Genomic DNA, 25362 nt, shown 5'->3' with positions numbered 1-25362 from the left:
CCTCTCCCTCTCTCACTTTCATCTACGTCCCCTTTTCCTCTCCCCCTCCCTATTCCTTCACCTCTCCCTCTCTCACCTTCATCCACACTCCCTCTCCCTCTTAGCAACGTATAACGTATTTTTTAATGAACATACAAAACAATGTATACTATTCTCAAAATGTTTGTCTACGTTCCATATTGAACATATCGTACAAATTGTAACCTCACCACCCCAATATATTCTGACAAGTAGGTACCAAAAGCGGCCTTTTCATGCTCAATAGTAGAGGCGTAGAAGGGAGGAATCAAAAATACTCTCCTCAATGCTCATGGTAGAACCTATACCTAAGGTGTCATATGAGGGAGTGGAAATTGCAGCTCCTATGAAGCCATGGCTGGACAATAGCCTCTATCCCTTGATGAAGTGGATTGCCAAGTTGAAGCCAGCGCACAGCCATTGTCTCTTGATGGAGTGGGCTGCAGAGCCGAGGGTTGTGAAAGCCACTAAACCTGAAAGTACATGGGAAAAACCTCTGTAGTACATTGCAATGGCCTTTGGGAGGGCTTATGGATTCATAAGGTCTTACGGCCTTGTGTTGCTCAAAAGCACCGTGCATGTGTCATGATCATCTTATTGCCTTGGGCATAGAATTCTAATAGCCATTGTCGAATGATCTCTCTTGTCCACAACAATGAGGTAGCATAAGGATTGCCAATTGGTAGACATATATAATCCAATGGAACCCAATGGTCAGTACTCGTTCCTGTGGGGATGAAGCCATACCACCAATGTGGAAAAACTATAAAGGGAGGATGGGAGGGAGCGAGACACAATTCAACTCGATGCTGTAGTGGAGTGAAAGAACCTGAGTTGACAAAGGCCTTGTTGCTTCCCTACAACCTATATTCTTCACAAATAAGGAACACCTTTAGGTCCGAGAGCACCTCTACTCTAACAATATGTAAAGACGGCACAAGGAAACTCTACAACTGCTCTAATACCATGTAAATAATAGTAGGGTTTGCAATAAAGGTGTGAGACTCTGCAGCAAACATTGATAGTGAATTAACCCATAAACTCAAAGGATTAATGAAATGATGCTCATGTACAACGATGATACAATGAGGGCACCTGGCCTCCATGTTTCTAGGACTAGGGCTCAAGCATGAGTCATAGAGTCTGCCATTGACAAAGTGACCCAAGATGACTACACTATCTTGGCTGATTAGGCAGCAGCACCTATAAAGGAAACTGCACTGTGGAGGGGGCCAAACACAGTCCTCTAGGCAGCAAGAGATCTGAAGAGACACCAGATAAAGGTGAACAGCAGCGAAGGGAGCAAAGTGCAGTCCATAGCTGTTGGTGATGACGAGAAGAACAAGGGCCATGCAGCAAAAACAAAATTGTCTATTGATGGAAGGACCTGTTGCAACTAAAATGCAAATGCTAGATAGTGACAGCAAAAGTGAAATTGTCCACAGATTACAGGACCTGTAGCAGCACAAATACAAGTGTCTGCTGGCTAGAAATGTCTCCAGGAAGGTCTCTAGAGGCAGCAGCAGCAAAAATGAAATTGTCTGCATGTAGCAGCAAATACACAAATATGTGCTGGCTGGAAAGGGCCTCCTAATGCAGAATGCAGGTGGGCAGTAGGTCACCAATAACAGGTAGGTACTAGTCTATTAGACAGCAACAATCTGAAATGACAGCAGCTCCAGGATGCACCAAATAGGGTGGCAACAGAATTGTTGTGATAGGATCCACTAGGCACATGTCGGAAGGGGCAGCACTTGTCAAAGGAGAGTGGCTGAGAGAATTGCCAGTAAGAATGAGGAATGACTAAGAATTAGAATAGGGATGCCTACAACATGCCCTTTTACAGGAATCCTGGTGCACAATATCCTACTGTGCAAATAAAAGTCTTTTAATCATAAATAAAGCTTTTTGGGACTGAATTCAGGAGCAATAATTAGGCATTAAAGCATGTAACATTAATCTTTCATGCTACCCTTAACTTCAGTTGCTCAACGGGGCAATATTTAAAGCTCATTCCCAAAGGTTCTAAGAACTAGCATTACAAATAAGGAAAAGCTAGGGTAACTTCAGCAATGGCAAGTGAGCATCAGTGCATACAAGGGGCTGGAGGCAATTGTCTTAGCCCAAGGTAGCACATTGGGACAAGGGAGATGTTCATGCTTTTGCCATGGCCATTTAAGTCACAACAGATCCTATCTTCTATTCATCCAAATAGTGGAGAAATTTGCTAAGGCCTCCACTCTAGATATAGTAGAAACGATTTGAGAACTAAAGTTTCCAATGGGCCATCACTTTGAAACATCAGCTATATTAGATATCCCTTAATAAAGGGGAGTAGCCCATCTCATTCATCAAGAAAGTGCAAGACATCAAAGACAAGTTCACAACCATCAACTTTCTACTGGAGGACATGCACCTAGCTCATAGTTTGCTAAGGAAGTCACCTCTGTCCTCAAAAGGTATGCAAATAGCATTGAGAAGGGCACATGTAGAGGAGGGCAAGTCAATAAAGTTGGAGTGATGGGTCATTATGAAAGCTCTAATAAAGAAAGACACGGCATACACAATGAAAGGCTTAGAAGAAGGTACTATAAAAGGCCCGAGATGGTTCAAATAGGGCACTTTGTCTGTGTCAAGGCATGGGACATACCATTACCTAATAAAAATGTGCAACTACAGCATCTCATAGATGTGCAATTGGCAACTTATTGATTGATTATGCCAAGCATCTTAACCTTTCCCAAAGTAATGGCTTCAATGGGTATTTCAAGTCCCACTCATCATAACTAGGCAATCATGAGTGGGCCTTTAAGTTCTAATGTTGGCCCCCATGTTCCTTTCCAAGAAGGATTTTTGAAGATGATGAGCTTAGAGCCCTCATCATACTCGGAGCTTTGATCAAGGTCATCGACTCAATCTCCTCACCTCACTACCACACCTAGAGACACCAAACAATGATTCAACATGATTCATTATGAAATTCGTATTTTATGTTTCTACATTTTGTGTTGCAATGCTTACCATACACACTTAGTGTTCCTCCTTGCAAACCCTATTGTTTCTTTACAAGATACATCAACATCATTTTAGGACAAGAGCAAGCAAATTGAGATGATTTTATCTTCCATTAGGAGCCAAAGGCTCTTGGTTTATGATAGAGGTTGGTAGATTAGCAAGATCTCTTCAACTCTCATTGACAGATAGAGCAATAGAACTAAGATACTCTCCCAAATTGACAAATTCTACGAGAATCACTAGGCACTTGATAGAGGAAGCCTTGTTGACATTACACCTAACACCATTCTATCTACTCATGCACCAATGCAATTGGTTCTTCTTAAATTATAAGGATTGACCATAAAGATCTCAAAGAGGCCATCTGAAACCGGCCTTTGGAAGCTCAAAGAGCAATAAACCACATTTTAGCAAACAGTAAATTCAGTAAATTCAGCAAGAAAACTCAGCACACAACTAGAGCTAGAGAGCAATAGAACTAAGATACTCTCCCAAATTGACAAATTCTACGAGAATCACTAGGCACTTGACAGAGGAAGCCTTGTTGACATTACACCTGACACCATTCTATCTACTCATGCACCAATGCAATTGGTTCTTCTTAAATTATAAGGATTGACCATAAAGATCTCAGAGAGGCCATCTGAAACCGGCCTTTGGAAGCTCAAAGAGCAATAAACCACAGCAAGAAAACTCAGCACACAACTAGAGCTAGAGTGCTCCTCCACCACATATTCACACTTGTTGGCCCCAAAGCTTAGCACCCCTTTCAATATTTCTTTAGATTACTTAAATATACTTGAAATTGGTTACAAATGATTGTATTTCAACAATTTCTCACGACATAACTGATCCACAAGTGCACAATAGCCTTAAAACCTTCATTGCTAGTCTCCAACCAGCTATAGAGTGTTCAAAACTGTGAATGAACACTTCAGCCTGCTAAACCCTGAAAATGACAGCACGCTTGAATCCAATTTCATGGAGCATTTCCTGAGATAACTCTCTTGCATAGCCCTTATACACTCACACTCTTCCTCTCACAAATAGAGGGGCTTTCTCGTGATGAAACTATGTGAGTGTCACTTTCTTCACGACAAACCCACAATGTTGTCATAACCTGTTTTTCTATTATTTAGCTCAAAAATAGCAGCATAACTTGTTGTAAATGGAGTTACAAGGGCTGCCCAATAAAATCCCCATGCCAAGAGGAGAAAAATTAACAGTTGTCCACACTCCATCTATGCTATAAGCTCATTCCATGGTTGAAATCTACAATTTTCTGTAGCAAGAAAGAGAAGAATGACTATCTCTAAACTTGAGTTGCTTCCAAAGCTGCAAATAGCCAAGATAAGCTTTCTAAATGAATAATCAGCTGCTCCTTAATCATATTATGTCTTTATTTACTAATTAATGACTTAGTCATTAATCATAAGTGAGGTACTCATTGGGTGAAACTTTAGCTCAAGGCTTGCTTAATAACTTCAGTGCCTTTACTGGGTAAAACTTTCAATGTAACTCAATTCTAAGGTATAAACTTTCAATTTACTGAAACTTTCACGTTGCACCTTGTTCCTTTAGCCCATGCCATGTACCATATGGCTTGCACAATTATCCACCGCATGCCCCAATGTCAAATCCTTTGTTGCCGATGCAACGGTCACCATGCCAAGAGCTAGGGATACCAAAATTCAAGTTTTTTTTAATTAAAAAACTTTGTAATAATTAATTAAATCATTAAGTTCATTTCTCGTTATGTTGGTGTACCTTTTTCTTGACACATTGCAAGTGGCCCCAATAGCACGCAATTAAGATCCAACACAACATACTAAAGGACCAATATATGTTTTTCAGCAATTAAGCATACTACCATTACTACATGTATTGTCAATGTACAATTATTTATACATGTTTCCAAGCAACGAAGCACAGTGCTGTTACTCCGTGTACTGCCAAAAAGACAGTAGTTACTACACTAGTATACAACTAATCATAACTATACTAATCCACAGTTATTAAAATGATGTTTATTATACTAGTAAATAACCAAACATTGTAGAAATACAAGTGTCTAATAGACTGATCATAGAAGTATCTGTATGGAATCTGAAAGACCTTCAAACAACCTCTAGATACATGAGCATATCTGTACTAAGGAAGTAGAAACACCACCCCTCTCTTGAGCATCATGCAATGCTCCAAATCCACGCTCTGTTCAACCTGACTGAGCTCGAATTGAAATCGGCTCCAACTAAAAGCATCAAGGTAAAGTTGTAACAAATGAGGTGATTCTATGAAATCATCCTCCTCCATCCATTTTGTGAGAGCAGAGGATCGAGATACAGCCAGATTCAGTAGACAGTGTGAGAGTGAGAGAGACAGAGTTGAAGCACGACACCCAAGAGAATAGACTGAATGAGTGTAATCTGAAAGTACAAAGTACAACCCTTAAACCTTAGGGTTGTAGGGGGGTGTTCATACCCGACACACACTAAGTGCCTAAATGTGTGTAACATAAGCACATAAGTACATACGATAATAAGACCATAAGTCTGGGGGAAAAAACCTCTCCTACCGAGAGTAAAAAGTGCCCCAGTGTCCTACTGATCATCGACACTCCCATATGAGCGTAGGCGTAAGTAAGGCGTGAGTAAAATACCCAACAAATCCCCCTGGAGTGAAGAGTGATCAAGAGTACAAGGATCATCCGCCACCAAAGGATATCAAATTTAAAGCATCGCGAAATGCTTCAAATTTGTCACGAGGAAGAGCTTTGGTGAAGATGTCTGCCACATTACTGGTGGTAGGACAATAGACAAGGCTGATATCACCTGCATGTAGCCTCTCTCTGACAAAGTGATAGTGAATCTCAATGTGTTTCGTGCGAGCATGAAACACTGGGTTCCGTGCCACTGCAATGGCACTCTGACTGTCAGTGAACAAAGGAGTAGGCTCAGTAACAGATACATCCAAATCAGCTAGCAAGCATCTAAGCCATACGCATTCAACTGTGGTGGTGAAAGCTGCCTTGTATTCAGCTTCACATGACGATGTGGCAACAGTGGATTGTTTCTTGCTAAGCCAAGAAATGCAAGAAGTGCCAAGAAAGAAACAATTGCCACTAGTAGAGTGACGTGTATCATAATCACCAGCCCAATCAGAATCACTGTAAGCATGTAAATGCAGTGGTCCCCCCTTGGCATAAAGCAACCCAAGAGAACGAGTACCCTGCAAGTAGCGGAAAACACGCTTGACAGCTTGCCAATGTGACATACGTGGCTGATACATATACCTGCTCAAGGCTGAAACTGCAAACTGTATGTCCGGCCTAGTATTGCATAGATAGATAAGGCATCCAACTGCAGGAGCATATGTATGTATATCAAACAAATCACTGTCATCATGTAATGACAGTTTCAGTCCAGGTTCCATGGGAGTAGTAACTGGCTTGCAATCCTGTAAGCCAAATTTCTCAAGAAGCTGCCCAATATACCGTGACTGTGATAACCCAATACCTCGAGCAGTATGTATGAACTGGATGCCCAAGTAGTAATGCAAAACTCCCAAGTCAGACATGTCAAAAGTTTGTTGCAAATTTTGTTTGAATGCTGAAATCTGATCAGCATGTGTTCCAGTGAGCAAAAGGTCATCAACATAAAGACATAAAATCAGCATAGATCCCCCTTCTTTACATACGTAAAGGGTAGACTCAGATGAACTGTTTAGAAACCCCTGACCAAGCAAGAAAGCATCTATCTTTTCATACCAAGCTCTAGGAGCTTGTTTTAAACCATATAGTGCCTTTTTGAGCTTGCATACCAAATGTTCTGAGCCTTCAACTCCAAAACCAATGGGCTGCTGTACATAAACTTCCTCCTGAAGTTCCCCATGCAAAAATGCAGTCTTGATATCTAGCTGATGAACTGTCCAACCATAATGTGCAGCCAATGCAATCATAGACGTGATGGTCGTCATACGGGAAGTAGGAGCAACTGTCTCCTCATAATCAATGCCCTTTTTCTGTGCGTAGCCTTTAGCTACCAGCCGTGCCTTGTATTTATCAATGGATCCATCCGCTTTTCTTTTCAATTTGTAGACCCATTTTGTTCCAATGGCTTTCTTCCCAAATGGCAAGGACACCAAATCCCAAGTTTGATTCTTAGTAATAGAATCTAATTCAGCTTGCATGGCTGCCTTCCAATGCACACTGTGTTGTGCATCCTCATAACATTCAGGCTCTTCATTAACAAAAGTACTTGCTGCCATCATAAACTCCATAGTATGTGCTGAATCATGCAAACGAGTTTGCCTTCTAGTACGACCAGCCATGGGTGCATCCAAAGGACTATCTTGCATAGTCTGTAAATACCATCTAGGTAGCTATCTAGCATCCTGGCTGTGTGCAAGCTCTTGCTGAATTTCTGTTTCAGCATGATGCTGAATATTCCGATCAGCCAATGGCTGAATTTCTGCACTATCCATAGGAGCAGCTGGCTGAACATTAGGTTCATTTTGTGAACCTCCAGCTGAATCACCAAAAGTAATGGGCAGCAGCCCTTCAAAAACATCACGGGAATCCTGATATGTGTCCAAACCAGCCAAGGATAATTCTGATTTTTCATCAAAAACAACATCCCGGCTGACAAAAACCTTCTTAGTAACGGGATCATAGAGTCTATAGCCTTTGCTCTCATTGCTATATCCCATAAAAATGCACTTAACAGCCTTGTTGTCCAATTTTCTTCTAAGTACCTATGGAATATGGGCATAGGCAAGACACCCAAAGGTACGAAAGTGACCAACAGAAGGTTTACGGTTGTTCCAAGCCTCAAATGGTGTGATGGTCTTCAAGGCTTTGGTAGGGCATCTGTTCAAAATATGGCAAGCACACATGACTACTTCCATCCAAAAACTATGAGGCAAGCTCTTTGCCTTCAGCATACATCTGGCCATCTCCATGAGTGACCGATTTTTCCTCTCTGCTACCCCATTCTGCTGTGGAGTATAAGCTGTAGTATACTGATGTACTATGCCCTTCTGATGCAAAAAAGAATTCAGCATAGAGGACATGTATTCCCCCCCTCAGTCCGAACGGAGAGTCTTAATGTGGCATCCAGATTGGTTTTCAACAAGTGCACTGAAAGCCAAAAATGCATCATACACTTCTGACTTCTTTTTCAAACAATAGACCCAGCAGAAACGTGTGAAGTCATCAATGAATGTCACAAAATAATAACAACCACCCAATGACATGGTCTGCATAGGCCCACAAACATCTGAATGCACCAACTCCAATCTGGTTGTTGCCCTAAAAGCAACATCGCGAGGAAATGAGAAACGTTGCATTTTCCCCAAAATGCATCCCTCGCATAAGTGCTCAGGAGGTCTCTCCAAGAGAGGTAAGCCATCCAGCATCTGAGTACGCTGTAAAAGCATCAAGCTGCCAAAGTTTACATGCCCTAAACGAGCATGCCATAACTCCGCATGTATCATAGCAGGAGTAAGAGTGGATGTCAAGTATGCTGACTGATCTACTGAAAGAGCATCCAACTCATATAAACCATGACACAAAGATCCTGTCAAGACCAATATCATGCATTCTTTTTCTCGAACCAGGCAACGTCATCATCAAAAGTGACCTGCATACCACAACGTGCCAAAGAAGAAATAGAAAGCAAATTCTTCTTTATTCCAGGCACAAACAAAGCATTCTGCAGGCGGAGAATGGAGCCATCAATGGCTGTGAGCTGAATCTCCCCAATACCACGAACAGGGTATGATGCATTATTGGCACAATGTACCGATTTCCCAACGGGAGGTGCACTAACTGAAGCAAACAAATCTCTGCGAGATGTGATATGTCTAGAAGCACCACTGTCAAAGAACCAAGTGTCAGCATCCTCTGTAGAGCTAAGTGCTCTATCGGCCCAAGAGATATCATAACTGCAAGTGTAAAAACAATAGTCCCTGTCCACAACAAAGGACGCAGACTCACTAGCAGTGGAAGGAGTAGAAGAAACAGACATTCTTGACTCCTTTTTCTTCTCTTTGGCAATGCGCTTTCTGCACTCAGTGATATAGTAGTCGGACTTCTTACAATAATGACATTTTCCTTTCTTTGCTTGCGTCCCCCCTTGTGACTGATTCTGCGATGTGCCCGAAGTGCCAAAACTTTGTGGAGCATTTTTCACCTTGCTGTTCTTGCCTTTCTGTCTTGCCACAAAAGCCTACTCAGAGACTATAGCATCCACACCACTGTTTTTCCGTGTTTGCTCCTCCTCTAGAAGCAAGCTAACCAGCTGAATAAAAGTGAGTGGGTGCTCAGCAATCCTCATGGTGAGGTTCAATGCAGTATGAAAAGACAAGTACGAAGGAGGTAGGGAATTCAAGGTGGTGGATATCAACTGTGCATCCGAAAAATACTCATCTACATTCATGAGCTGCTCCCTCAAGTCCTGAATCTTGTTTAAGTGATCCTGCATAGAATCACCTTCATGCATCTTCAGAGTTTCCAACTCTTTCTTCAAGAAAGAGATCCGTGTCTCATTTTTTCCTGCAAACATATGCTCCAAAGTCAACCATGCATCTCGTGAAGAAGATGCCGAACGGATATGAGGTATGATGGACCGTTGAACTGCCAGAGCAATTAGCGACAAGGCCTGTGCATCATGGGTATCCCAAGCTTTTTGAGCTGCAGTTCTTGGAGGAAGTGGCTGAGGTGGAGCGGGCTGAGGTCCCCGTTGTCCACGTGCGCCATGGGGAGGAGGAGTAGCGGGAGCTACAACTCCCGGCCGAGTTTCCTCTCCACTGACATAATCCCATAAATTCTTGGCCACTAATACATTTTTCATCATAAATGACCAAAGGGAATAGTTGTTTCCGTCCAGTCTGTCCTCCTTGGATACATACGTAAAAACATCACCTCCCTGATTTGCCATGATGACAAATTTCCAAAGACAAAATGAGCAATGTCAAAGCAGTACGAACTGGAAATCTGCAAATTTCCAGAAATTGCAGCAAATACGTTTCTGCAATTAATGTGCAAGGGTGTACTCTGCCAGAAAACTGTCTTTTACTGCACGTTTCCCAAGGTGCAAACAGTGCAATGCAACACTGTTATGAATAAATCCCCAAAATTTTTGCCAAAATTTCTGTCAAAAACAGTCGTTCTGTGACTGTATCAGCAGTTTAAATGCATCTGTCCTCCAAATACACAAAAGCCCCAAAATTTCTGACGATTCAGTCCAGAAATTTGCATGAAATTTATTTCTCCAGTAGTTTTGTGCCAACCCCGGGTGAACCTCCGCTTCCAGAATTTTATTCTGGGCTGAAATAATAAAATTTTTGAAAATTTTACCTGGGCGTGTGGCAGAGTACTGACGTGGACCTGACGTGAGAACTGTTGCGAGCTGCAGGCGGGTGTCAAAAAGCGGACAGGTTGGTTGCGTGGCAGGTCGTCTGACAGGCGACTGCTGACGGGCGACTGCTGATGGGCGAGGTCTGAAGGGCGACTGCAGGCGGACTGGCGGGCTGGGCGAGGTCTGACTGGCGGGCTGGGCGAGGTTTGACGGGCAGCTGCTGACGTGGTCGACAGGTGACGACGAAATGTGACGACGCTGACGTCTGACGTGGATGACTTCAGGCGAACTGACTGCGCTGACAAACGTCAGCACCTGCAGCTAACGCGACGCGTCTGGGATGTTGACGGCTCCTGCTGGTGGCGCGCTGGGACAGGGTAGTGTTGCGCGTTGATTGTGAGCTACGCGCAGGGTAGAACTGGGCAGGTCTTGAGCTGGCGACTCGGAGGCAAGACTGGCGGGGACTCCTGGCTGCTGACTGAGGACCGCTCTATACCAAATGTGAGAGCAGAGGATCGAGATACAGCCAGATTCAGTAGACAGTGTGAGAGTGAGAGAGACAGAGTTGAAGCACGACACCCAAGAGAATAGACTGAATGAGTGTAATCTGAAAGTACAAAGTACAACCCTTAAACTTTAGGGTTGCAGGGGGGTGTTCACACCCGACACACACTAAGTGCCTAAATGTGTGTAACATAAGCACATAAGTACATACGATAATAAGACCATAAGTTTGGGGGAAAAAACCTCTCCTACCGAGAGTAAAAAGTGCCCCAATGTCCTACTGATCACCGACACTCCCATATGAGCGTAGGCGTAAGTAAGGCGTGAGTAAAATACCCAACACATTTGGCACCAAGAGATGCATAATTCTAAAACTTCACCAAATAGCAACAAGAGACTTTACCCTTAATCTCCTTTTCTTATGTACCAATATTTGCTCAAGAACCAAGATTTCATTAAATTACTTAGCCACTGGCTGCATCTCATCACTAATATCGTTAGGCACATCACCATGAAAAGACTTAAGAAGACTCACATGAAAAGCATTGTGAATCTTCCTAATGATCAGATAGCTTCAACCTGTAAGCCAGCTCATTGATCCTTTGCAATACTTGGAAAGGCCCATAATACCTCACATTAAGTTTAGGAAAAAGACACTCTTTACCCTTCATTTTCTTTAACCGGGCCTTTTCAAAGAGTAAGAAGACACGATCACCCTTTGCAAATGCCAAAGCTATGCACTAACGATAAATTGCTCTCTTTTATTTTACTCGAATCTTTTGGAGAGCTATCTTTATTTTAGCATAAGCTTCATCCAAACTCTCGACGTACTTGTCAACCTCAAAGATCTTATCTTTTGTATGCAAAAAAGATCGGACTTTCTTCCCGCCCTCCACAATCTCTTCAGCCAAGTTTATTTTTGTGTAGGGTTAGTGCAGCCCAACAGAAAGAGATATTGAGCGAGGTGAATGAGCTGTTAGAAAAAGGGCTGATTCAGCCAAGTTCATCTCCCTTTTGCTCACTAGTGCTCTTAGTGTAGAAGAAGGATGGCTCTTGGCACATGTGCATAGATTATCGAGCGTTGAACAAGAGTACCATCAAGAACAAGTTCCCCATTCCAAGAATTGACGACATCCTTGACCGTTTGGAAGGAGAGTCAATTTTCAGCACGATAGATTTGAAGAGTGGATACCATCAGATCAGGATTAAGCGAGAGGATGAGCATAAGACTGCATTTAGGACCACGTTTGGTCTCTATGAGTTCTTGGTAATGCCATTTGGACTTACTAATGCTCCTGCTACGTTTAATCGAATGATGGACAGGATTTTTCATCCATACAGGCAGCTTGTTGGTACATTCTTTGATGACATGATTATATTTTCAAAGAATGAACAGGAGCATAGAGAACACTTGAAAGCAGTCTTTGATAAGCTTTGCAGTAATAGGTTGCTTATCAATGGCAAGAAAAGTGAGTTCTTCTTGGAAGAAATCCAGTTCCTGGGGCACATAGTGTCAAAGGATGGTGTCCGAATGGATCCTGCTAAGGTTGAAGCAATTAGAACATGGCTAGATTTGAAGACTGTCCATGATGTTAGAAGCTTCTTGGGTTTGTGTTCTTACTACAAGAGGTTCATCCGCAACTTTGCAAAGATTGCTTCACCTTTACATGCTTTACAGAAGAAAGAAATCTCTTTCCAGTGGACACAGAAAGAGATTTCAGCTTTTAATCTTCTTAAAGAAAAGATGACTTCTAGTCCAATGATCATTCTGCCATATCTTAGGAAGTCATTTGTTGTCCAGTGTGATGCCTGTGGCAATAGCATTGGTGCAGTGCTAATGCAAGATGGCCGGGTAGTGGCTTATGAAAGCAGAATCTTGCGAGGGCCAAAGAAGACTATGCAGGTCTATGAGAAAGAATTGTTGGCTGTGATTCATGCGCTTTCTTGTTGGAAACACTACCTACTTGGGGCAGATTTTGTTGTCCAGACAGATCATCAGACATTGCGTTATTTCTTAACTCAGACTAAGCTGTCAGAAAAGCATATGCGTTGGGCAAACTTTTTGTCAATGTTCCATTTTCAGATTGTGCATGCGCAAGGCAAAAAGAATGTTGTGGCTGATGCTTTGTCAAGGAAGCCACAAATTTTAGCTGTCTCAGTTCCTTATCATCATGAGCTTGATGATATGAAGGAACAGTATGCTGATGATGAAGATTTTGCAAGGATCTTTGATCAGCTTGTCAATGGACAACATCATGAGCATTATCTTCTCAAGGATGGTTTCATGTTGATGCATGGTAGACTATGTGTGACTATGCCATTGAGACGGAAAGTTATGACAGAGAGTCATTCTCCACCGTATGCAGGGCATCGTGGTATTGATGCAACAGTCAAAGCAGTAGAGACATTCTTTTATTGGCCCACTTTGAGAAGAGACATGGATGCTTTTATGCGGCAGTGCTTGATTTGCCAGAAGGTCAAGTTTGACAGGCAAAAAGCACCAGGGCTTTTACAGCCATTGCCTATTCCGGATAAACCATGAGAAAGCATAGCTATGGATTTTATCTTTGATCTTCCAAGGACACAGACAGGAAATGATGGGATATGGACTATTATTTGCAGGTTTAGCAAATAGGCTCATTTCATTCCTATCAGAAAGAAGATAAAACCAGATCAGATGGCACGTTTGTTTATGTGCAATGTCTTTAAGTATCATGGTATGCCACAGTCTATTGTCAGTGACCGTGATCCACGAATGACAAGTCTATTCTGGAGAGGCATATTTGAGAACATGGGCATAACGCTTAAGTTCTCATCGTCATTTCATCCACAGACTGATGGACAGCCAGAAGAGGAAAATTCTACTGTCTTGGATTTGCTTAAGTGCTACGTGTCAGAGCACAAGTCAAAGTGGGAGTAGTATTTGCCTTTGGTTGAGTATGCATACAATAATACTGTGCATTCGTCAACAGGCAAAGCCCCTTTTGAAATTGTTGAAGGTGGTAAAAAGGTTCCTCCCATTTTGCATACAAAGGATAAGATCTTTTAGGTAAATCAGTATGTGCAAAGTATGGGTGAAATGTATCAGAAAGTTAAGCATGCCCTTGAAAGGACTCAGGCAAAGCAAAAGAAAGCTGTTGATCATCACCGTCGTGAATTGATATTTTCACTTGGTGATTGGGTACTGTTGCGGTTTGAAAAGGCACGCTTAAAGAAGCCGAAAGGCAAGGAAAGTCTTTTCACTAAGCTTAGTATGCGATACTATGGGTCTTTTCAAGTAACAGAGAAGATTAGTAATGTCAGCTATAGGCTGAAATTGCCTAACAATTGGAAGATTCATAATGCTTTCCATGTAAGTCTTCTTAGACCCTATGTCGGTGATGTGCCAGAAGATATGCCAGCTGAGGAACAGCCCGAAGTTGAGGAACTTGATGAAATTCTTGTTCCAGAACAGGTACTGGCACACAAGGAAAGGAAAGTGAAAGGCAAGATTGCTAGAAGGTATTTGGTTAAGTTCAAGAACTATCCAGCTATAGATGCTAAGTGGATGGACGAAGGTGAACTTGCAGAGCCACCTAATCTGTTGGAACTTTACCTTGAAGCATTTCGCTTGCAACCTACCTTGACCCCTTGTATCTCTAAGCTGAAATAGATTGTCAAAGTGACAATTGCTTAAGAAAGAAATTATGTACAGAAACAGATTTTGTACAGGTAAACACTTATTGTGTCCATATGGTTTTCTCAGTGCTAAACAAGTAAGTATTGCTTGCAAGAATACAGTTTTTACTTCTATTGGATTCAATACATGTTGTAACAATGGTTACTCGATCGAGCATGTATTCTGTGAATTGACTCAGTGGGGATATCATTTTGATGAACTGGCCACTAGATCTTTAGTTAGGGTGATGTGGAGTCATCAAATGAGAATCTGCCACTATGGGGATATCATTGTGGTGTACCGGCCACTATATCTGAAAACAGTGATGTGGAGTCACATGATGATAGTCGACCATGTTTCACAGTTAGATCATACATGTGTTAACAGTGTGTCCAGTACACAATGTTGACTAATAGCATGTATGTGTTATACATGTGTTGCCAAGTGTAAGTTCACTGGGTTAGCTGGAAGCATGTATGACATTCATGCAAACGAGGACGTTTGCGATTTCGAGAGGGAGGTATGTCACAAGACTGTGACAACTATTATCTTTTTGCTGATTTCTTTATTACTACTTTATTTGGGTTTTCTTTTTGGAAGAATCCCTCTTGAAATCTAAACGCCTGAGTTGCATGGCCAGTATGTGAAACAGACAAGAATGTCTAGTGAGTCAAGACTGGACAGTTAAGGTCCAGTACAAGTCTGGAAAAGACTGATGGCATTGTAGATTGACAAGCCTGGAAGAGACTTGTGAAAGTGTATATGGACAAGTGTCTTGAAGAACTAGCCTAGAAGAGACTAGTTCAAAGTGAAGATGGACAAATCTCCGAAATTTCTTGGAGTTGCAATATCCCTGTACATGTACAAGTTGTTTTGTATCTCATCTATGTATACATATTCATTTCAAATAAAGAAAATAAATAGAATATAAATTGATTGAAAATTTTTAGATTTTAAAAGCCTAAGAAATTATTGAAGAAAAATAATAACACTAAATAAAACAAACCAAAGCCATAGTCTGCAAAGATGGTCAGAAGACTAGTGGGGATGCAATGGAAGCAACTCCTAAAATTTAGGGAGTTACTATTTTTGGACCCCAAAATCTATTCGCGTCATTATCTTCGTTTTTGCACGAGGATTAATCCTTTGGTCTGTGCCGAGGTCAAATTTCGCACTGAGGATGAAGAATTTTAGACCGGAAGGCTACAACGGGAAACACCTTCCAATGCTGCCATTTGGCACAAATTTGTGCACTTTCCTCTTTAAAGAGGGGCTGGCGTGCAGTTTTTTGGGTCTTTGGGGGCTCATTTGAAGAGGAGAAACAGTTGTTGATGCAGAATTGGTTTTGGAGAGCTTGCATACCTTGTCTATGATGCACAGAGGGTTGAGCTTGCTCCCTTCTCTCTCTCTCTCCCCCCCAACAGTTATGGATATGCCTCAGCTGAGGGCCTTTCTTCTGATTCAGGTACAGCTGTATGGGAATATGCTGTTTTTGCATGAGGCAAGAGCCTCCTTTCTTCAGGAACAGGAGCAGTTGTTTGCAGTTCCCAAGCAGGAATAGGTGGGGGTGGTAATCTCACCAAGCAGGTGTCTGAAACAGCACTAAATCAGTACAGATTTTGGACTGTTCAGAGGTTATTTCAGAGCCCAATTGATGTCAGAGTCAAGGGGCACTTGGCACAGATGATGCACAACAGTACAGGGAACAACATGAGCTGAAAACAGGTTTCAGAACAGGTCTGGACCAGTAATTACAGTGGGCTGAACAGTGCAGGGAACAGTATGAGCTGAAAACAGGTTTCAAAACTGGTCTGAACCAGTAACAACAGCAGCAGGCTGAAATGGTTAATTCTGCACTCCAACCAGAAGTTTCAGACTTGGGCAGAGTTTCCCCTCCTGGTCAGCTTGTTTTGGGTCAGTAATTGTACTGTTATGCTGCCACATTTCACCCAGAATAGGTGAAAGACAGCCCATTGTACTTTCTCTTCTTTTTAAAAATAAAGAAATACCGCAAGGGGCGCCTAACTTAGGGGCCAACAGGGTGTCTATGTCACAACAGGAGCATTCTAGCTCCCTGTATATCTTCTTGATTCTGTATCTTTAAGTTCAGGTAAAGTGGGCGACTGTGAATTGGGTGAAAGCATTTAAATATTTTGGTTGTGCACTACCGCCCTTTCCAGTGAACAAGCCGGTTACAATTGCCTCTGCATGTCCAAGACAAGCCAAATTAGCCTCACCCATAGGATCAATCTCATCATCTCTAATGGCCAACCTGGCTGCCAATTCTAGGGAAATGAAGTTGGCACAAGCTCTTGCATCAAAGAAAACTAAAGCATGATGATCCCTCACTTTGCCCCATGCACAGCATAGCTCTAAAGCATCTGTGTTTGGTTGCTCACCAACAAGATCGAATACCAATTCAGCAAAAGTTTTATGCTTCTTGCCTTTCAAATCCTTATTTTTATTGGCAATAAAGGGTCACCGTGCCTTTTATATGTGCACAAGTATGAACATACCCTTAGCACTTGTACTTCTATATATCTATCTCAAAAACCTAAAAGAAATACATTGTATTGTACCCACAAATCATGCATCTCTCTCACTCTCTACTAGTCTACTATTGCTCACATTTTAATCTCTATTTGCCATTACCATCACGGTGTAGGTCATGTAAGTTGGGCGACAAGCAACAAGATAGGTGATGGGCTGTTCCAGGTCAAGCATGGCAATTCGTGAGTTTTTTTGGGATAAAATTCACGTTTTTTTTCAAAGGTTCATCCCTTTAGCCAAAATTTGCAGCCTGTCACGCACTGCTACGCACAAATTGAAGAATCTCAAACATTGTGCACGCATTTACTCCCGAAATTTGGGGCTTCTAATGTATGCTCCAAGATTTTAATCAGTTGAGTAAAATTTGTGAAACTTGCACACATTTAGGTCTTAGAAATTGGGATTTTTCATGTATTTGTGGAAATTGCACAGTGACAAGTACAATTTCTTGAAATTTTGATGTATTGGCCCCATGCAATTTGGGGCTTTTGCAAGATTTCCAGAATTTATGTCAAATTTGGTATTGAAATGCACTTGTGGTACAATTTCTATGCAAATTGAGCACATTGGACCTCAAGCAAATTTGAGGCTTTTGTAAAAGTTATGAAATTTTGGCAAAATTGGCTTGTGGAATCTACTCGAGAGTTATGTAAGATGCAATTTGAGAATTTTGAGCAGAGGAACTTTGGGGGTTTTGATTGTGTGGGTCAAATTTATGCCTGTAGATGCATTTGGAGCAGAAATTGCAACTAAAATTTGGGGTTTTCTCATGCAATTTGATGTATTAGCCCGTGCACAACTACAATTACTTGTGGTGTGCTGTAACACACATTTTATCACTCTGAAAATTGATTTGCAAATTTGAAATTTTCCACAATTACTTAGTTTTTCATTGCTGCTTGGTACCAATACCTTGGTCATTTGTGTGACAGTTGGGCTTACATTTGTTGACTTTTGAGTTATTTTTGGGCTGTGAATCATGGTTGGCAGCAGTGATAGCAATAATCTTTTGCACATTAAGAAGCTTGAGGGTGTACATAACTTTGCTATAATGTCTTGGTGCAAAAGAAGCAGGTGAAGCCCATAAACACAAAGAGGATAAAACCAACAACCATGGATCAAGATGAGTGGGATGAGTTAGATGCGCTTGCACGCTCTACCATAGAGCTTTCAATGCTAGACACTCTACTATTTGATATAGAGAAATTGAATTCTACCTATGATATGTGGCAAAGACTTGAGGAGTTATATGCTTAGAAAAGTGCAACAAGTAAGGTTTATTGGTTGAAGAAATTGATGGACCTTCGTATGAAGGAAGTTACTGCTATGTCTTTACATTTGAATGAGTTTAACTCTATTTTCAGTCAACTGATTGCTTTCAAGTTCAACATTTGATGAGGAGTTCAAGCAATAGTTTTTGCTACAGACTTTGCCTGGAAGTTGGGACACTTTTAGGACAGCAATGAGTAACTCCAATGCCATGCTATTATATTTAGATGTGGAGAGCTCTTTACTCATGGAAGAGCTAAATAGGCAAAATAATTCAGCAAGCAAGTCTTCCAATGCAATGCATACTAGAGGCAAATCCCAGCAGAAGGGCAAGTCTGAAATCAAAGCACACAATAAGTCTCATGGAAAAAATGTAGATTGGCATCATTGTTGCAAGAAAGGGCACTTCAAGCGGGATTACTTTAAGTGGAAGAAAGAGAAGAGCAAGGGCAAAAGCACTGATGATAGCAAAGATGAGAAAAAGGACAACCAACATGCAAAGAAGAGCAATGTGAAGATAGAGAAAGTCAATGTAGTCAATCACGAGAGTGGTAGTGGCAGTATTATACTCTTTGCTTCTTCTTTTAGTGCACAATCATTGATTGCAGATTCTTATGATGACATGCACACTTGGATTCTTGATTGAAATGCTTCATTCCATGTGAAACCACATTGTGAGTGGCTTTTTTACTACAATGGTGGTAGACATGGTGTTGTCCGCTTGGGGGAAAACTATGCATGTGACATTGTAGGGATTGGCTGTGTAGTTGGCATTTCAACATGGTTCAATGTTCACCTGCCCCCATACCCTAGTGACTTGTTGCACGTGGCACCACGTGACACTAGTCACATTGTGCCTAGCGAATAGATAGCAAGAAATTAATGTGTTTTGTGTTTCTAGTGAGCAGATTATTAGACAAAGTTATGCAATGCAATTATTTTTATATTTATGAGTGGAGTGCATTTTGGTATCTGGTATACTACTATATTGGGTGTTATTATTGCACAAATTTATTCATGAACTTATGGATAGAGTTATTTATTGTTATTGTAACATTTGTATTATGGCCTAAGAGCAAAACTTTGTTAAGTTTAGATTTAGAGGTTCTAGAGAGTTATTAGACAAAAACATATCTTTCATGAAAGGAAAGCAAAAAGTCCAAAAGGATGCTTACATGATTTTTTAGCACAAAAGCTAAGAAACACAAATCCATAAATACATACATGAGGGAGATGCTCACTCTTCTGTGGGGGAAGATTGTATCCATTCTCTTGCCGTGCACTCATCTTAATTTCTTTTTGTCTCTATTTGTGTTGTCTAAATTTTGCTATATTAAGTACAATTGTATAGCTAAGACAACAACACAAATGCCAAGCTTTGATAAGAATATGATAATCCAACAAGGACGATCTACACAAGTAGGCTTCCAGTACTATCTCATCCATAGAATCTAATTTCCTCTTAAGACCTTTAATCTTTGGAGACAACCATCCATACAATCACCCTCATTCATATGCTCCAACTTATGCAAATAAGCAACTCATGCTTCATTGCAAACTTGATATGGAACAAGTGTATCCCATGCCTCCTTAGGAGTCTTAGGTTCACAATCATTTGAGTTCCAAGTGGAGTTGAGCAAGTCATGGTTTCGATTTACTATGGAACCTCTCACTATATTTCTCAAGCAAAGGCCTATTAGATCTAAGATTACATCTAACCTAAACAAATTTTAGCCACTTAAGCAAAGTTTCCGACTTACTTCAAATCCTATTATCATCAGGCTTAGTAAAAGAATAACACCTTCTTTCAGAATCACATGAAATTTTTTATAAAGGGATGATGGAAGCAACTAGACCTTACAAGGATCTTCTTGAGCTACATGGAAAACCTAAAATCCTGTAAATTTTCAAATGCTGCCCCTAAATCATCTAAAAGCCATGATAGTAGCCAACTTCAGATTCAAATTTCTGATGACAATTGTTCTTCTTTCCTACACAAAGTTTCACATGTACACCTCACCATTTCACATTCATTATATGGATGTTCATCAAGGTACAAGTACAATGGAAGTTCAAAAAGACAGTAAAGAAAGTACCTGCGGACGACAAGTGAGAAGTATGATGGTATTCTGAACTTGAATTGATACCTGATGCAAGAAACTTTGGTCACTTTTACTACAATGTACTGTTTGTGTTTGTTGAGAACCATGAAACATACTTATTTTATACATACATGCATACCTACACACACACACACACACACACAGACAAGTGCACCACATGCGTGCGCGCACACACATACAGCAGTCACAGTGCAAATTCATCCAGGTACTGGTGCCCTTACATTGTTCGACCAAGGTTTCCTGAGAGATCACCAAAGCTTAAATTGCGCACCCCTTTACTAACAGCATTTGCAAAGACACCTGTAAAAAGTGCACTTCATTACCTTCTACTATCATTTCCAAAACACTGATTATTTGAACATTGGACTGAGAGCATTCAAGGAAAGGAAATACAGTGATTATTTCCAATACCTTCTACTATCATTTCCAAAACATTGATTATTTGAACATTGGACTGAGAGCATTCAAGGAAAGGAAATACATGGAAAATTACAAACATCATCATGTCACATGTGATAACACTGAACGCTCAACTCTCAAACCTCTGTGATCACTGAACGTTTGTTCTGGACCCTCCTTGGCATTCAAAGTAAAAACCCAAGTTTGGCAAAGACAATGACTAAAAAGACAAATGAGAATTAAAGCATGCACTTGTCAACAATAGCAGATAGTGAAGCCAATTTCATTAGACCATCTTTGGGTTATAAGTAATCTAGATTTTTTCATGTGAGTTTTTACAGATCCTATAAATTAAAACGACAAGTGCATAGATTTTAAAGCAAAATGTAATTTCTTTCTTTTTCTATGCCTTCTCACCTGTCAAGGCCTTCGACACCTCATTCATTTGTGAACCTGCAGGCAAAAGCCTGTTACAAATGCAAAAAAATTTCAAAACCACAAGGTCTTGATCATGACTTCATAAAATAACCTTCAATTCCTACATTTTAAGGGAAAGACTCCAATGCTGGTGAGATTATGTACCCTAGAGATACAAAATCTTCGGCCAAGGCCTCAAAATCACGGTTCACTAGATGCAAACATGCTTCAACGAGTGCATCACGAAGGTTTTGCTTCATTTCACCCATCATTCCAAAGTCTGCATAGCAAAGATCACATCAAATATTTGCTTCACTTGGATTTCTTGAGATTATAGCAGGCTGGTTTAACACCCAAAGAAGAGAAGCACCAGTGGTGGCACTCATAGGAAACGTGACGCCACATAGCCCTACTGTTTGCTTATGATGTACCAACTTCTCAAAAGAGGTGCATCAAATTTTTTCCCAGGGTTTCGACTAAAACAGTACATCAGACTTTCTGGTGAAGCTACAGAGTGGAATCTTTCCCTTTGTATTTGTGAACGTATCCTTCAATTAGTCTGAGTTTGAACAATAAGGTATACAAAAGAGAAATGCACAAATGAGAACAGGCAATCTATGTTGAGCTACACAACAAGTAATTACTTTCCCATATGAGCTCAAGCCTGTTGACAAATTTCATAAAAGGATGATTTGAAGACAACTAATGGCCTCAAACTCTCTAGCTTCCAAGAGAGTAAGAAACTCGATAAATCTCATTACCCAAGTATGCCAACTTCCCATCGTAAGTCCGCATCAGATTCCCCGGATGAGGATCTGCATGGTAAAATCCATTGTCTAGGAGCTGGGTCAGGGAACAGTAGACACCCACCTTGAAAGAAACAAAAAAGTTTTTTCATGCTTATGCATACAATGGAGTGTCACATTGGTGTTTTTATCTTATTGCGACTCCCAATTGCCTCAATATCTCAGTTACCATACAAGTACATCATAACAAAAGCTCACTAAGTCATACCTCAATCAGGTGGAGATCATTAACATCCGACAACTTTTGCCCCTGCAAGAGTTACTGATTGTCTATTAGCAATAAACAAGTGTGTTGGCTATTGTAGGGAAAGGCATTGAAAGAACTTACATCTATCCATTCCATTACTAGAATTCTGCGACTTGATAATTCAGGAAACATTGCTGGAACCACAACATCTGGTAGACTTCCAAAAGTTTCCCTGCACAAGCGTACACTTACTTAAACTAAAGGAAAAGTTGGAAGTTGTTGAATTCATGCAGTAAGATCTAGGCTCCATAAACTACCAAATTTAGCTCACCTGAAACGCATGCCATTTTGTGCTTCTGCTTGATAATCCATTTCCTACATAAAACATGATTCAAAACGTGTGAAATATGTATACAACCACAAAAGCAATCCATGACCTTTTCCTAACCCAAAACTTTCAAAAATGGGCAGAATATATGTCAAATAACTATCTAGTGAATTGCCTCTTGAACATTGCAATCACTCCTAAAAAGTAGCTTCCCTAGCACAAGTGGCTTTAACTGTAGTCCTAGCCTCCACAACTTGTGCAAAAACATGATCCAACTCCTCAAGCTCAGGGATCTTTTCCATTCAAGCGCACAGCAGAGTTACAATTTAGAGCATGCAATATGTTTAATTGACTTTTAACCATCTTGCAATCCTTACCAGCATTTAACCTCTTGAAAGAAATGATGATTGATTTGCCTCAGCCCTCCATCTAATCTAAACAAGTTCACACAATAGCAGACATGCTTCACCACGTGCTCTAATTCAAATTGTTTCAGCTGAAGGGGAATCCTGACATATTTGACACCCTTTTGGACACTTTTCTTGTCATAGTCATGCTTTGTGGCACCCATATCAGGTGTCACATGGTCTAGCATACAGGATCTTCAAATGTCTTGACTCTTTCCCTTAAGGTTAATTATCTTTGAAGACTTTCACAAAGAAGACATCAGAGTTATCATTGTCCATCAAAAGAGAAGTTTTTCAAGGTGCTTGGCACAAGTTTGAATATCATCCATAACTGAGCTGAAAAGAGCGTCAGTCAGCTTGGTGGCAGCCTGATGGCTGTCATTCTCACTATCTCAATCTGAATCTATAGAGTTGGAAACAGATTGGCTGGCTGGAGTTCAAAAAGCACATCCTCCTTGCCTTCACAAAGGGAGGCCAAAGGCAAAGTCTGAATAATACCAATGACCTGGTCAGGTAGAAACCTATCAGCAGCAGGGATCCAATTCCAATGCCTTTTGAGGGCGTGATATGCTGTTTGAAGTTGCCATGGCACTATTTGCAGCTTGTTTTGACTAGTAGCTCAAAACAATCCTCTCTTCTGACTCTACAACATTAACACATCTTTCTTTCTTCTTAACCTCACTACCATCCAGATTGTAGACAGTGAGCACACAAATCACTAATGCTTGAAGACAACATTTCTTGTCAGAAACATCCTCCATGTCATATTCTCTACTTATTTCTTTCCAAGTTTTCAATACTTTCTAGTTTTCATGATATTGCCTGTATAAATATCTGTCCACTATCCTTGAAAGTTGATGATGGGCTTTTTGTAACATTTTTCAAACAACCAACATTGCAAAGAATCATTCAACATGTGCTTTTACTATATGCCCATGGTTCATCTGTGAGTGTGAATAGCTGAAAAGGGTCGTACCCGAAAAAGGCTGCATGCCCACTCATCAACTATTGCCTGCAGAGAATTTTCCAAAACAAATATTTTTTAATATTGTTCCAAGCTCCTAAGAAATTTAAAGAGCACTAAGATAATGCAAAACCATTACAATTTAAACACCTGCAGAACATTAGAAAATAAGGAAGCCAACCATGCTACCTATTAGCCAAATTCCTAAACCATTCATATCACACAATGACCATCAAAAATACAGTTTCACTTGTCATGCTCTAGAACCTTATCTAGATGCACATATGAATGGAATCTAAATGGGGATGGAAATGAGAACATGCAAAAGAATGAGAAAGGAGAAGAGATGAGAACAATGACCATCAAAAATACAGTTTCACTTGTCATGCTCTAGAACCTTATCTAGATGCACATATGAATGGAATCTAAATGGGGATGGAAATGAGAACATGAACAAGAATGAGAAAGGAGAAGAGATGAGAATGCCAACAGAAATGGGGTGCTGATGTAGATGTGAATGCGCTTACAAATGCAAATGACGCAAACACGTGAGTTCACACATGTAGAAAAGAAGGTCCCATACAAGTCATGTCACATGCTTTATTACACATGATATGGCACACCTTCAAGTATGGAATATTGATGGGTAAGATTATACAATAAGTTGATAGCATGGATCTGCATTACATTCTTGGACATCCTAGACAGGCACCCAAGAAGTTGGCCAGTGATCACTAACCATCAAGGATAGAGCTGGAAGGTTAGCTAGGTGAGCTTGATGCGCATTCCCCTATGTTCCATTCTACGCTTGTATAGCTTGTGTCATGTCACATGTGTAGGTTAGAAATCTATGAGGGCATTACAACTCGGATCAAAACCACAAAAGACTCAAGCCCAAGCCTTGGACCAGCAACATATCAAGCCAAGCTCCATCACAAGCAGCTTATATCTCATACCATCACCCAATGTGTCAATTGAGCTCCCTAGGGTGTAGAGTAAAAGTGTAGTGATCACACAAGATGTGGCAACAAACAGGCTCTTGAGTCCTTTCTATAGGACTTCTTAATCAAACTACAAGACCCCCTCAACTGCCCTTGAGTTAGGGTACATTTAAACTTAATGACTTGAGGGTCAAGAGATATGTATAGTCACAAGAGATCCATATTGGGAACACAGCACAAGAATAGAAACACGAACATGGCACAGCCAAGAATTCCCATTTCTTGTGACTATGTACTCACATGGGACAAATGGGGGATCCAAAATCCATCTAACTATGCGCACCCTTTGTAAAGCTACTCAAAACAGCATCAAATTTAAACTCATTTATTGGCTAAATTCATTCAGCTCTTGTATAGC

The 25362-nt window shown here is 40.8% G+C and overlaps 1 protein-coding gene across 10 annotated transcripts in view; it reads right to left on the bottom strand.

The window, feature by feature from the left end:
• The window catches only part of LOC148034759 (Protein kinase superfamily protein), a 148810-nt gene that overhangs the window by 54577 nt on the left and 68871 nt on the right, over nt 1-25362 (bottom strand). For 8 of the 10 annotated variants that reach the window (XR_015691120.1, XM_087679728.1, XM_087679726.1 and 5 more), the window contains exons 6-14: nt 24016-24051; nt 22636-22679; nt 22446-22536; nt 22326-22367; nt 22073-22181; nt 21477-21591; nt 21312-21361; nt 20717-20795; nt 20469-20519 (exon numbers count right to left, since the gene is read on the bottom strand). Coding sequence is in view for 9 of the 10 variants with exons in the window: in XM_087679728.1 (XP_087535854.1) it covers nt 20469-20519; nt 20717-20795; nt 21312-21361; nt 21477-21591; nt 22073-22181; nt 22326-22367; nt 22446-22536; nt 22636-22679; nt 24016-24051 (617 nt within the window). In the remaining variant the exon portion in view is untranslated. The remainder of the gene's footprint in view (nt 1-20468; nt 20520-20716; nt 20796-21311; nt 21362-21476; nt 21592-22072; nt 22182-22325; nt 22368-22445; nt 22537-22635; nt 22680-24015; nt 24052-25362) is intronic. The other 2 variants (XM_087679727.1, XM_087679724.1) reach the window with 1 other exon arrangement.

The sequence above is a fragment of the Lygodium microphyllum genome, chromosome 6, assembly GCF_053477565.2.
Source record: "Lygodium microphyllum isolate KBCC chromosome 6, Lygodium_microphyllum_v1.1.10, whole genome shotgun sequence".
Classification (NCBI taxonomy): Eukaryota; Viridiplantae; Streptophyta; class Polypodiopsida; order Schizaeales; family Lygodiaceae; genus Lygodium; species Lygodium microphyllum.
Note: the sequence above shows the minus strand (reverse complement) of the source record. Positions and strands in the feature narration are given on the sequence as shown.